The sequence below is a fragment of the Schistocerca gregaria genome, chromosome X (genome assembly GCF_023897955.1).
Source record: "Schistocerca gregaria isolate iqSchGreg1 chromosome X, iqSchGreg1.2, whole genome shotgun sequence".
Classification (NCBI taxonomy): Eukaryota; Metazoa; Arthropoda; class Insecta; order Orthoptera; family Acrididae; genus Schistocerca; species Schistocerca gregaria.
The window spans coordinates 439,321,062-439,336,268 of NC_064931.1; the positions used below are offsets into that span (position 1 = coordinate 439,321,062).

General features: G+C 43.2%; 2 protein-coding genes across 2 annotated transcripts in view; both read right to left on the bottom strand.

The window, feature by feature from the left end:
* LOC126298486 (serine/arginine repetitive matrix protein 1-like) overlaps window positions 1-305 on the bottom strand; it is a 331,361-nt gene extending 331,056 nt beyond the window's left edge. The window contains exon 1 of the mRNA XM_049989823.1: window positions 178-305. Within this exon, the coding sequence (XP_049845780.1) occupies window positions 178-224 (47 nt within the window). The 5' untranslated portion in view covers window positions 225-305. The remainder of the gene's footprint in view (window positions 1-177) is intronic.
* LOC126298128 (RYamide receptor-like) lies at window positions 232-15,187 on the bottom strand. Its single transcript, XM_049989446.1, has 3 exons — window positions 14,798-15,187; window positions 341-440; window positions 232-257 (listed from the first exon to the last, which is right to left on the bottom strand). The coding sequence occupies exons 1-3, from the start codon at window positions 15,185-15,187 to the stop codon at window positions 232-234; spliced, it is 516 nt and encodes a 171-aa protein (XP_049845403.1).
* Between the last annotated feature and the right edge of the window lie 20 nt (window positions 15,188-15,207).

Here is a 15,207-nt window from a genome sequence, read left to right on the forward strand (position 1 = left end):
TTTTTTAAAGTTATAAAAAGTTTGATAGAAAGATTTTAAAAGTTTCATAATTTTAGGTTTGATTATCGATTAATGTTTATTGTTCATCTTCTCTCCCTCTCTTCATTTTGCTCTTTTCTCGACCGGACGTAGCGTTTAAACAAAAGTGCAAGAAGCGGGCGAGGCGCAGTGACTTACGTGTAGGCGTAGCGGTGGCTCTCGTTGGCCCACTCCTCCCGGCACATAAACCGGCTACAGGTCTGATGCCACTCGGTCGGCTGCGAGAGCTGAGACGTGATGCCGATGGGCGCAGCTGTGATGGCGGCGGCCAGCCAGATGCAGACCATGAAACGCAGCGCACCGCGAACCTCGAGCCGCGCGCGCAGCGGCCAGCGGAGAGCCCGGTAGCGGTCCAAGCTCACTGCGATCAGCGTGTACGCGCTCACCAGCACGCCGATACCCTGCGCAGAAAACAGCCCGGTCTCTTCTCTCCACCTGTAGGCCAGTGCCTCTGCTCCCAAGCCGCTTGAACGAAGGCGCCACGAAGACCGTCATACACAGGGTGAATCACCCGCAAATATTGCGGAAACGGAGAGGGCTATTCTGTGCGGTTTTCGCAGAATGGATTGGTAGTCAGGGGCTCGTATTGTTAGCCAATAAACAGACTGTAATATCACAAAAAAAATATTTTTTGTGCAAACATACACTTTGCTTATTGACATAAACAAACTAAATGTAGGCTAAATTACAATGTCAGTGGTGTTTGTTGCATGAATCTAGTGCGAGTAGTTTACAAGACGTATTTTGAAAAGTTTCCACTCCGACACTTGTGTCATTCATCCTGCATAGTTGCTAGGTACGATGTTGTTACGTTTTGTTGCAGTATGCCTGTGTGTGCCTTTAGTGCATTGTGACTTGCTAGTCAATTAGTGTGTGACAGTCCAAGGCATAGTTCGTGATTGTACGATGGGATTTACCAATGCAGAAAAACCCGATATGCTCATGATGTATGGAGAGCGTAGTAACAATAGATGTCAACCATCTCGGCAATTATTTATCAGCGTCTTCAACCAGTGGTAATGTAACACCTAGACAAAGTAACAGAAGGAAACTATTGACGACAGAGCCGGGGGAAATTAATGTTCTTGATCTTCACGTTAGCTCCCGCGCAACTCCACGAGTATGTGGTATGAGTCACGCAAGTGTCCTACACATTCTCCATCGACATAGGTTCAATCACCATTACATCTTTGTCCATCAAGATCTGCACGAAAAGGGTTAGCTTCTGTACATAGGCATTATGGCAGGATACTCCAGATGTATCTACATCTTCATCTACGTGATTACTCTGCTGTTCACAATAAAGTGCCTGGGACAGGGTTCAATGAACCACTTTCAAGCTGTCTCTCTACCGTCCCACTCTTGAACGGCGCGCGACAAAACAAGCATTTAAATTTTTCTGTACGAGTCCTGATTTCTCTTATTCTATCGTGATGATCATTTCTCCCTATGTAGGTGGGTGCCAACAGAATGTTTTCGCAATCGGAGGAGAAAACTGATGATGGAAATTTCATGAAAAGATACCGTCTCAACTAAAGACGTCTTTGTTTTAATGATAACCTCTCCAATTCACGTATCATGTCTGTGGCACTATCTCCCATACTTCACGATAATACAAAGCGAGCTGCCTTTCTTTGCATTTTTTCGATGTCATCCGTCAGTCTCATCTGATGCGGATCCCACACCACACAGCAGTACTCCAGAATAGGGTAGACAAACGTGGTGTAAGCAGTCTCTTTATTAGACCTATTACACCTTCTAAGTGTTCTGCCAATGAATCGCAGTCTTTGATTGGCTCTACCCACAACATTATCTATGTGATCGTTCCAATTTAGGCCTTAAGATTTGTGTGACTTATCGCGTAATCTAAATTTAGCGGATTTCTTTTAGTACTCATTTGAATAACTTCACACTTTTCTTTATTCAGGGTCAGTAAATGACAGCATCATCTGCAAACAATCTAAGAGGGCTACTGAGATTGTCTTCTATGTCGTTAATATAGATCAGGAACAATAGAGGGCCTATAACAGATCCTTGGAGAACGCCGAATATTATTTCTGTTTTACTCGACGACTTTCCGTCTATTACTATGACCTTTCTGACAGGAAATCACGATCCAGTCGCACAACTGAGGCGATATTCCATAGGCACGCAGTTTGGTTAAGACGCTTTTGAGGAACGGTGTCGAAAGCCTTCTGGAGATCTAAAAATATGGAATCAATTTGACATCCCCTGTCGATAGCACTCATTACTTCATGAGTATAAAGGGCTAGTTGTGTTTCGCAAGAACGATATTTTCTGAATCCGTGCTGACTGCGTGTCGATAAATCGTTTTCTTCGAGGTACTTCATAATGTTCGAGTACAGTATATGTTCCAAAACATACTGCAAATCGACGTTAGTGATATGGGCCTGTAATTCAACGGATTATTCCTACTTCCCTTTTTCGGTATTGGTGTGGTTCAAATGATTCAAATGGCTCTGAGAACTATGGGACTTAACTTCTGAGGCCATCAGTCCCCTAGAACGTAGAACACCTAACTAACCTAAGGACATCACACACATCCATGCCCGAGGCAGGATTTGAACCTACGACCGTAGCGGTCGCGCGGTTCCACACTGTAGCGCCTAGAACCGCTCGGCCACCCCGGCCGGCGGTATTGGTGTGACTTAAGCAATTTTCCAGTCTTTAGGTACGGATCTTTCCGTGAGCGAGCGGTTGTATATAATTTCTAAATATGGAGCTGTTGTATCAGCATACTCTGAGAGGAAGCTGACTGGTATACAATATGGACCGGAAGCCTTCCTTTTATTCAGTGATTTAAGCTGCTTTGCGGCACCGAGGATATTTGTTTCTATGTTTTTCATCGTGGCAGTTGTTCTTGATTGGAATTCAGAAAGATTTACTTCGTCTTCTTTGGTGAAGGAGTTTCGGAAAATCGTGTTTAGTAACTATGCTTTAGTGGCACTTTCATCAGTGACTTCACCATTGTTATCGCGCAGTGAAGGTATTGATTGCGTCTTGCCACAGATGTGCTTTATGTATGACCATAATCTGTTTGGGTTTTCTGCCATATTTCGAGACAGAGTTTCGTTGTGGAAATTGTTGAAGCCATCTTGCACTGAAGTACGCGTTATATTTCGAACTGCTCAGAACTTTGCCAGTCTTCAGGATTTTGCGTTCTTTTAAATTTGGCATGCTTTTTCCGCTGCTTCTGTAACAGCGATGTGACACGTTTTGTATACCATGAGGGGACAGTACCATCACTTAATAATTTATGTAGTATATATCTCTCAATTGCTATCGATACTATCTTTTTGAAATCATTCGACAACTTTTCTACGCTTACATGATCAGATCGGAAGGAGTGCAGACTGTCTCTTAAAACGGTGTTAAGAGCTTTTTTTTCAGCTTTTAAAAATAGATATACTTTGCATTTGTTTTCGATGGTTGTAGGAGTTAACGGTATTCAACCTAGCAGCTACTGCCTTGTGATCGCTAATCCCTGTATTTTCTTCACGATACTCACTATTTTTCCAGGATTACTTGTTGATAAGAGGTTAAGTATGCTTTCGCAACCATTTATGCTTCGAGTGGGCTCATGAACTAATTGTATAAAATATTTTTATGAGAAAGCATACCGTACAATTTCGGATGACGTTTTATGCCTGCCGCCGTCTTTAAACGTATAATTTTTCCAGCATATCGAGGGCAGATTAAAGTCACCACCGACTATAATTGTATGAGTGGGGTACCTATTTGCAATTAGACTCAAGTTTTCTTTGAACTGTTCAGCAACTATATCTTCTGAGTCGGGCGGTCGGTCAGACGACAATCTGATTGTCTACTTCAGTTTCACTACAAGGCAAACTACTTCTGACAGCAATAAATACTCCACCACCAATTGTATTTAATGTATCCTTTTTGAGCACTGAAAAAATGTCTGCTGAACTTACTTCCGGTTTTAGCCAGCTTTCTGTACCCATAACTATTTGAGCTTCAGTGCTTTCTATTAGGGATTGGAGCACAGGTTCTTTCCCAACACTGCTACGACAATTTACAACTACAATACCGATCGTTTCTACAACTAACTCACTGTGTTTTACGTGCCCCCTTTTAGATGGACGCCCTTTCTGTGGTTCCCTGAGGCCCTCTAACCTAAAAACCGCCCAGTCCCTTCCATACAGCCCTCGCTACCCGTGTAGCTGCTTCCTGTGTGTAGTGGACTCCTGACTTATTAAGCGGAACCCGTAAACCCACCACCCGATGGCGCAAGTTAAGGAATCTGCAGCCTACACAGTCACAGAACTGCCTGAGCCTCTGATTCAGACCCTCTACTCGGCTCTGCAGCAAAGGACCACAGTCGGTTCAGATGGTGAGCTTCGCCTTAATCTCGCAAGCAAGACTGGCAATCGTTACCATTTCCGCTAGCTGCCCAAAACCAGAGAGAATCTCTTCCAATCCAAAGTGACATACGTCATTGGTACCGAAATGAGCCACCACCTGCAGTTGGCTGCACCCTGTACTCTTCATGGCATCCAGAGGCAGCCTTTCCACATGAAGAATGACTGCCCCCGCTATGCACACGAACTGCACAATGTCTTCCTTCCCCTTCTTGGCAGCCATGCTCCTAAGGGGCCCCATTATGCGCCTTACGTTGGAGCTCCCAACTACCAGCAAACCCACCGTCTGTGATCGCCTAGACTTTCTGGGCCGAGAAACTTCGTCTGGAACAGGGTGGACGACTGCATCTGGGTCAGAGACATCGTCAGCCACAGATAACGCTTGTAACCTGTTCGTCAAATGAACTGGGGAGGCCCTGCAATCGGCCCCTCGGAAAGTTTTTCACTGCCTGCCAGACTTTGGAATGATCCACTCAACCACAGGTGAGGGGTCGACCTCAGTGCAGGCAGTACCTGGGGTGGCCACAGCAGCGGACCGAACGGGGGACACATGGGACGTGCTCGACGTCTCTCGCATCCCCGGGTCCGACCCCCACAATGATGCCCATTGGCAGCAGCCTCAAGCTGTGTGACAGAAGCCAATGCAGCCTGGAGCTGTGAGCGAAGGGTAGCCAACTCAGCTCGCATCTGTACACAGCAATCACAGTTCCTATCCATTACTGGAGTCGCTCCCGTTTGAAGCTCGTAAAAATATACGACAAACAACCGGTGTACTCACCTTATTAGCAGCAGGAATTCGAAGTGCTCTCTCACTAATGGTCTAAACGACACTGAGCTACACTAACCAAAACAATCAAAAGCCTGTATGATCCGAGGGTAGATATAAGGGTCGATAGCAACAGCGGTACAGTACGCTACACTATTATTAAAATAAAAGCTTGTGCCTAGTAGGCACTCGAACACACAAGAAATTACAAAAATAATCTAGTAACTACACAGGTATCGGTAAATAAATAAATAAGTACATTTTTGAGTGATGAAGCCATATCTGATAACCACAGTGAGGAAAACCGCCGAAACATGCACAACTGATCTGTTGACAATACCAGCTAGCTTCGTGAGATAGAATGCCAGCATACATGGAGTGTAAACATGCGGAGTGGGATAGTGAAACGTTAGCTCATAGGCTCGTTTTTCATAGACGCAAAACTGTACGCTCGCATGTATCGCAGTCTCCTAACAGACCATCTTCCACGGATGCTAGAAGACGTTCCTCTACACACTAAGACGGCTGCCCAGCCCACAGTGCACGAAGTACTACAGCATATCTTCAGGAATTGTTTCCAAATAGTTGTATTGGACGTAGACGGCCTGTACCTTGGCTGGCCCGTTTCCCGAATTTCAATCTTGTAGACTTATTTCTGTGGTGAAGCTGAAAGACGCTACCTACAAGGACATTCCAACTACACCCGATGATATGCAACGACGTATTAGTGCAGCCTGTTCTGACGTCTCCGGAGAAATGTTAACATATGTGCAGCAATCGTTCCATACCAGACACGGAGTGTGTACTGCCGCTGCCGATGGTCATTTTGGACACATCCTGTGGTGGTCAGTTGTGTCGTTACTGGTCAGAATCCACATAACTTGCGTATGCGTTTGTGTTTTTATCTAGTGTGTGCTACCAAATGTGTTGTACGAGTGTCAGTGTGGGAACTTTTCAAAATATGATATCTCGTAAGCGAGTCTCACTAGAATCCTGCAACGAACAACACTTACATTTAATTTACCCTAATGTTGGTCTGTTAATGTCCGTAGCCATTGTTCCATTTAAAAAAGTGTATGTTTGCACAAAAATACTGGTTATAAGTATTATAACAATTTTGCTGATTGGCTAACAATACGAGCCCCTGACTACCAATCCATTCGGTGAAAATAGCACATCATTTCCGTAACATTTGCGGTGTATGGTTTGAGTAATTCACATTGTATAGGTTTGACATTGTGTCAACTGTTGGGTGTCGATCTGAATTGTTATATTATCCTTAAAAAATCAGGTTCGCCTAAATTGCTTGTAAATCTCTTTATTGATCAATGGTTTCGACAGATCTGTGCTGTCATCACCGGATCTTGTAACATATTAACACATGTTCATGATCTTTGCAAACCTGAAAATCACGCTAGCTCAGTTGCTATTGTGAAGTTGCGTGAACGAGTGTGGTAGAACATCAGTACAATATGATTTTTGTTTTATGTTTGTAATATTTTATGTTTGACATACTAATATTCCTTGGTACCTTTTACTGTCAAATGACGCAAAATCACTTTGTGTTAACATACTGCTTCGATGTTGTAGTGGTTAGCCCATCTACCCAATGAGAGGGAGACCTGCGTTAAAGTCCCGGCTGCGGCACATATTTTAATTCAATCCTCCAGATTCTATCATTCTGTTAAAATGTTACAAGATCTTTGTTGACATCGCAGGTCTGTCGAAACCTGTAATCAATAAAAAGTAATAAAAATGACGCGGTAGACTGATAAAGAGAAGTACATGCGTGAGGCAGCTATAAAATTATAATGCTCACTTCTTTGACCATGTAACTTTATTTTTTCATGGTCGTAATAAAAACTTTATGGACTCCCACCTGTAAGCACCGGTACCCACAGATTATGCGACTTAACACGACATGTAAAGATACGACCAGTAGCTGCGCCCAGGACCTCATTTAATTATGTTGCGTCCCTCTGTTCCTTATGTGCAGTAGATTACGTGTGCATCGTGATTACACATACTGACAGAAATTCAAAATCTTATACTATGAACACCTTGACTAAACGCTACCATACTGATAATACAGTATTTACCAGCCGGCTGTACTTGAAATATGGCAGTAAAACTGGGTAGATATTCTAATGCGCTAATGAGGAACGGATTTACACTGGGTTGAAATTAGTTCCAAGTTTGATCACCAGGTGCAAATCTGGTACTGCAAATGCAATAAAGACGCACAGGATTGTTTCCACATGTAATGAAATAGGAACGGGACGTGACGAAAAAGGTCAAACAAGTGAGAAAGACATAATGTTAAATTTATTATTAACCACCTCTTAAAAAGTTTGTTCAATATGAGCACAGGAGACGTCGATGAGATGCTGTACAATGCCTCATTTGCACCAAATGGCCAAAATTGGAACTAATTTTTTTCCACCGTAATACGGTTCCGCATTAGCATATCTACCAAGTTTTGCTGTCATACCATAATTACATCGCACACTGGACCTCTCTGAATAGCTGAACTTTAATTATGACCCCCTAGTATATACCTTTGGAATATAGCCATTAAAATGTAATCCTTATAAGAACGTGTTTTCACTAGAGAAAAAAAAAAGCCTTTCGTATAGATTAACAACGGCTTGAAAGTTTGATGGGGTGTGTCTAACATTACTGGAAATTTTCAGTTGGAGATGGGTATATAGCAAGCTCAGAGCATGATCATGAGGATGAGAAGGAACGTGAGCAGAGCTTAACGCTATCTTTTGGATTTTGAAGTAGGTAGAATCACTAACACGATGGACGTGATAGCATCATACCAACGGAAAGCACATATAGCTTGTTTTAATACAGTGACTGCAGAATCTACATCTACATGATTACTCTGGAATTCACATTTAAGTGCTTGGAAGAGGGTTCATCGAACCACAATCATACTATCTCCCTACCATTCCACTCCCGAACAGCGCGCGGGAATAGCGAACACCTAAACCTTTCTATTCGAGCTCTGATTTCTCTTATTTTATTTTGATGATCATTCCTACCTATGTAGGTTGGACTCCACAAAATATTTTCGCATTCGGAAGAGAAAGTTGGTGACTGAAATTTCGTACATAGATCTCGCCGCGACGAAAAACGTCTTTGCTTTAATGACTTCCATCCCAACTCGCGTATCATATCTGCCACACTTTCTCCCCTATTACGTGATAATACAAAACGAGCTGCCCTTTTTTGCCTCCTTTCGATGTCCTCCATCAATCCCACCTGGTAAGAATCCCATACCGCGCAGCAACAATCTAACAGAGGACCAATGGTGATGAAATGGCATCAGGACAACGATGTGACAAGAGAAGTATGAATGTCTCCTTCCAAAAGGACTACATCATTAGAAGATCTTAGCACTGTTCGAAGGACTGTGAGGTACAGACGGACAGCAATAGCCGAAATCCGGACAGAGGACACTACAAACCATCGGGAAGAGATTACGGGAAGCCGGGTTGTGATATAAAATTTTAATGTGCCATTTAACGCTACCAATATTCCACAGACAGCAGAGACTTGCACAATATAGAGTCGGCGTTTACTGGGACATTGAGTATCATTGTGTGGGTTTCGCCGATGAGACTCACTTCTGTTTTGAGGCCGTCAGATCGACGGTAAAGTCCCCATAAACGCCATGGTGAAAGGGTACAAGAAGCAGAGATTCTCGAGATCCATACGTTTTCAACTCCTGGAATCATGGTTTGGGGAGCTGTTGGGTATGACTATACCACTGATTTGGTATTTTTCAAAGGGAGACTGAGTTATAACCGGTTTGTGTCAAGACTGCTAAAAGCTTCTGCCTTGAAGACTGTAAGGATCTATGATGTATATAAGCAGACTGAAGCAACGAATGAAAATTTGTCCCACGGCCGTTATTCGAACCCGGATGTTTGAGACTCATAGATGTTCATAGATGCCTGAAAGTTGAAAAGGTCTCTGGAACCATAGAGTTCCATCTGATTGTAACGATCCTTCACTGCCCTGCCCAGTTGCCTGAACCGTCACCCATAGAACATGTCTCATATTCGTTTAGAAAACGAATGCTCTCACACCAGTCATCAGCCAAAAATCTTCATTAAATCACACAATATGCGGATTAGGCATGACAAGAAATTCCTCAATATGACTTTTGGAGGCTGTTTATTCTATGCCACAACAAATGCGAGAGTGTATTGGTGTGCGTGGGACTCACATCTCATTCTGATGATGTTGATGGGTTATCAGCTACGAACGGAATGACAATTTAATCATTTAATACACGTAGTTTCATGAACGGATGATAAATATTGGATGGTGCTCCATGGTGCTGCGCCGACGAAACATTTAGTATGGAAGTACATACGGTAGATAAGTCCCTGGCACTTTGAAGCTGTTTACAGACGACACCGTCAAATAACTGGATAACGTTTAGGAAATGCAACAAATCCCCTGAAGAGACTCTTCAAATGGTTCAAATGGCTCTAAGCACTATGAGACTTAACATCTGAGGTCATCAGTCCCCTTGACATAGAACTACTTAAACCTGACTAACCTAAGGACATCACACACATCCATGCCGGAGGCAAGATTTGAACCGGCGACCTTGGCAGCAGCGCGGTTCCGGACCGAAGCGCCTAGAACCGCTCGGCCACAGTGGCCGGCAAAGAACTGCCTCCACTACGCTTTTAGTAGGATAGGGTTGACAGAGGACATCGAAAAAGTTCAAAGCGGGGCAGCCTGTTTTGTACTATCACGAAATAGAGGAGTTTGTCGTGAATGTGATACGCGAGTTGGAGTGTAAATTATTAAAACAAAGGCGTTTTATGATGTGCTGAGATCTCTTCATGAAATTTGTCTCCAGCTTTCTCTTCCGAAAGTAAAACAGACAAACAGGCATAAATAACCGTTGCAATAGAATAAGAGAAAACTGAGCTCGCACAAAGACAATTCCCGAGCGCTGTTCGAGAGTGGAACGGTAGAGAACTAGTGAGAAAGGGGTTGGCTGAACCTTCTGCCAGTGTCTTAACTAAATTAGGAAGGAAGGGAGATTGGGTTTAACGTCCCGTCAACATCGAGGTCATTACAGTCGGAGCATAAGCTCGGACTGTGTCAAGAAAGGGTAAGGAAATCAGCTGTGCCATTTCAAAGGAACCATCCCCGGATTAGTACGAAGCGATAAAGAAAATCACGGAAAACGTAAATAGTGTGTATGTAGAAATGTAGGAACAACATGAAATACAATGCGCGTAAATGAGAGTAAAGAGGCGATTTTTGATGCGTTGCACCATCGCTAACCTATATTTGGTGGCTATTACAACTGTCATACAACTAGAACATCTATTGGGAAAGTTTTGTAGTGGCACAACCACATAACAGTTTCTGGGCAGAAGACTCACAAACTAGTAAATGTAGTGAGAATTTAAGTAAGACACTTTAAAATCTCTCAGTTTTGACGGCAGTTACTCTGTTTTCAAGTGAATGTAGCTTATTGTTAGTGCAAGTAGCTTCACTATTCGGCTTACCGAGAAAGATCGTGTTAAAATTTCCCGAATCCGAAACCAAGGCCACTAATGCAATCTTGTGCGCCGGTGTACAACTCAGAGATAGCGACTTCAAATGATGGTGGCAGAAGGAAATTTCACCGCCAATATTTGGCCGATAAAGAGAGTAGAGGCAGTAACGTAAAGTTCGTCATTGCCAAATTCCGCACAAGAGCCCTGTGTTAAATTACAAAGCTCGCCGTTACGCTCAAGGACAGAGGAAACACCGCTGACGAAGACCCGTCCGTCGGACGACGTCGTTAAGATCGAGAGGTACACCCATTGTGCAGATAAAAGTTCTCATCCTCTACCTCGTTTATTCTCACCACTGTTACCAACCTCACCACCACCACCACTAAGAACACAAACACAACACTATATTACGCAGGCTCTCATCAGCCAGGTGTACTAAAAGTGTTAAGACTTATAGAAGAACGCTCACATTTCAGTATGAAAATGTTCGCAATGGATTCAAATAAAGACAAAATTTCCGTTTAATGTCGCTTAACCCCTAGGTTATTTTCCAGCAGACAAAGTTATACGACAATTAGTGTATCTAATTAAACCAACCCACCATAGAAAATTCCAAGGCTGTCACTGGAGTAGAACCCAGGATCTACGTACCTGTAGCTCTCTTTGGTCAAAATAGTTCCTAAAATGATAATCAGAGCATCAGAATAAATATTTCCCATACCATCAGACAACTGTCGTTAGAGCCATATGAACAGAAAAGTAAATGTAAAGAACAGAAAAGTAAATGAAAACAATAGTAAACCAGAGAAATAAGCTACACAATGTATGAAAAACAAATGAGACACAATTAAAATTTAATTATAACATTTATATGTTGAAGAGCGAAGAAACTCTTGTACCGATGCTTAGAATAACAATTTCAGATCTATGAGCAGAAACAAACACTGAATTTTCTTATGTATTAATTCATCTCGTTAATCGAGTTTCACGTACGGAGTAATTACCAGGGAAAAACTGACAAGGGGTATAGCTGGTGAAATACTTTGAAAAAGGCAGCCTAAAAATGAGTTAAAAAAAGAGTGTAAAAGTTATTATTCTAATGTAGCAATAAAATACTAAAAAATTTTAAAACAAAAGAATACATAAAGTGAAAAATGTAGGAAGGAAGGTGCACAGATAACATAAATTACTTTAAAACTGTTAAAACTGGCTACAAGTAAGCTGAAAATTATAACTAAATAATTACTTTATGAATTTTCTCTCTGCATGTACATGTGATTTTTCATATTTATCCACGTGTTTTCCTAAAACATATAAGAATATGTTTGATGGTAACGGCCTCGCTTCAGCCTGGAACCGCGCAACCGTTACGGTCGCAGGTTCGAATCCTGTCTCGTGCATGGCTGTGTGTGATGTCCTTAGGTTAGTTAGGTTTAAGTAGGTCTAAGTTCTGGGGGACTGATGACCTCAGATGTTAAGTCCCATAGTGCTCAGAGCCAATTGAACCATGAAAATGAAGAACGGCACTAAAGAATCAGTGATAAGAGAGTTTTGTAAGCGATCTCGTTGTAGTTGAATAATATATCATTGTTTTTCGTTTTAAGTCAAATAATCAGTCTTTGTATTAAGCACAAATCACCTGTAGGTCTTCCTGCATTTGGTGGACCTTTCTGGTCTACTACCAGGCAATTTTCTACGTAAAAGGCTTTAGCATTGCTGTTATTTTATATACAAATTCGTTGTTTTAGTATAATTTTTTGTGTGAAATCACGCACACAAATCTCAGAGTAGTGCATTAATGTTGGTGCAGTGGACTGCTTGTCCACCACTGGTGCTTCAATCGATTTCTAGAACATTTCCGTCAGTCTTAATACAAAGTTTTAAGTGGTAAAGCAGTCGCACATTAATAAACTACGTATGTCCTTCAGTAAGTCAAGCAGTTTCGTTACTTTTGGGTTCAGGTCGCGCTTATATTGAGAACGGACATGTGTCATGGATATTATTCAATATTTTTGCTAATTTCTTCTTTTAGGCACCATATTAAGGTAATAAACTTGCTCATTTCTCAGACATATATATTGCCAGAAACAAAATGGAACACCCTCAAGCACAAGGTGATTTTATCGACAAGTGAGGTGAAAGGTAGTTCATCGTTGTAGGAGTATATATTAAGGAATTCAGATCGAATGAAACTCACAGATAACGGAAAAGGATGCCCAGACTGTAGCATCAATATGCAGTGTACTCTGTTTGGCGGCAACACGCCCGTGTTATTTCGCATTCAGACCATCATAAAGTTTGTGAATAAATAAAATGTCTTGTGACTAGGGCCTCCCGTCGGGTAGACCGTTCGACGGGTGCAAGCCTTTCGATTTGACACCACTTCGGTGACTTGCGCGTCGATAGGAATGAAATGATGACGATTAGGACACACAACACCCAGTCCCTGAGCGGAGAAAATCTCCGACCCAGCCGGGAATCGAGCCCGAGCCCTTAGGACTGACATTCTGTCGCGCTGACCACTCTGCTAGCGGGGGCGGACAGATTGTGAATGGCACCCTGCGATGGATCGTCCCATGTATCTTCCGTCTTTTGTGTCAACTGAGGTCGAGTAATTTCCCAATTCAATGCGTCCCTTAAACGTCCAGTTGTCGAGAGATCTGGTGATCTTGCTGGCCAAGGCAGTTGTGGACGACGAAGAGAATGTTGCGTCGTTGTAGCCATATGTGGATGTGCACTGGACTGCTGAAAAGGCATGCCATCTTCCTGTCGAAAAAATGTAGAACGGGGATAGCAGCCTGTTCAATGTAGCGGACACTGCTCTGTCTACTCTACCCTGCACAAACACCAGATATGACCGTAAGTTGTAACTGAATGGCCTCCAACACCATGAAGTCTGGGATAGGAGATGAAAGCACTCTGGAGTAGGCATCTCACCCGTTCTACGTTACACGCGTATAGGTCCATCACTCGCATGCAGGCAGAAACTACTCTCATCACTGAAGAACACAGAGCGCCATTTCACTCTCCACTTGACTGTTTCACGACACCAGAGCAGCCACGCTTGGCGGTGTCATGGTGTCAGTAGTAGCCTGCCCAGAGCACACGTCATCTTAACCCTGCTGCCAGCAGGAGCTTCCCAATCATCCCTGATTCGCTGACATTTCGTAGGTAGATGATGTTCGGTTGGCCAACGTCGATATTAACGTGTGTCTGTACTATGTGGACGTCCATAACATGATCTACAGGTATGAGAATGTTCCACAGACGTCTGTTGAAAGCAGCGACGCACCGCCGATACATTGTTCTCAACACGTGTAGCAATCTGTTGGTATGTCCATCCACCTTTCCGCTGGTACGCAGTGCGACACCGTTCAATTGACTGAAGCTCTCCAATAGGTGTACATACTCGTTGGTGGGCCACGATTGAACCCTAAGATGAATGTTGCTAACACTGTTTATATTTAAACTCAGCACAGTTACTGCCTGCAGAGTCAGAACAGAGGGCACACGGACAGTCCTCTGAGCGCCATCTGATCGCCGATGACTGTGAAAAATAAATCACTAACACTGCAACCTCTGCGTATGCGCATATTATACTGTGGTGTCACTGAACACAGTTCTGGAGGTTGTTACATTTTTTCCCGGCTGTGTGTTTCTGCAAACAGAAAATGAAAGACCAATAGCACTGGTATAGTAGTCAAAGTATCAGAAGATTTAAATGAAGGTGCCGATGATTCCAGAATATAGAAGCTTTGTAATGAACTTAAAATTAGAAACTTTTACTGTAAATGTTGGGCTTGTTATTAATTTAGGAAAACCCGAGGAAGGGAGGAGTAGTTTTATTTCAGGATAGACTATTAGAACACTTTATGTCCTCGCAGCTCAGTAATATCACGAAATGCCTTAACGTTTGAAATCTTAAAATACGTAGTAGAGGAAAAGTTGGTGTGCCTATAATTTTGAATTCCTGAATGGACAGTCGCTTCTGGTCTCGCTAATCTGATGCGGAAACAATTAGTTTGGAAAGGAGCTGGAAGAGATGGTACCTGGACGCAGCTGACTAGCTGACACAGCAGCAGGCCGAAGGGCCAGTGCTGCAAGATGAGCACCGGCAGCGCGACGAAGGGAATGCACACGAGCGTAAGCAGCAAGTCGCCCAGCGCGAGGTTCAGCAGCAGCAGGTTGGTCACTGTGCGCATTGCTCTGTTCCCCGTGATGGTGTACACGACGAGCCCGTTGCCCACCACCGACCCCAGCATTATGACGCCGTACAACACGACAACGAGCGCCACAAACGGTGTCGACGACAGTGCTGCGGACCCTGGCATTTCGCACATGTTCGTCGTGGAATTGGTCAAGCTGTCATCGTCCGCCGTGACGGTCTCCGTGTCGTAATATTCCACGTCTGAGCTCGCCATCTTGTAAGAGTTGTCCATGGGTACTGTTACAGGTGTAT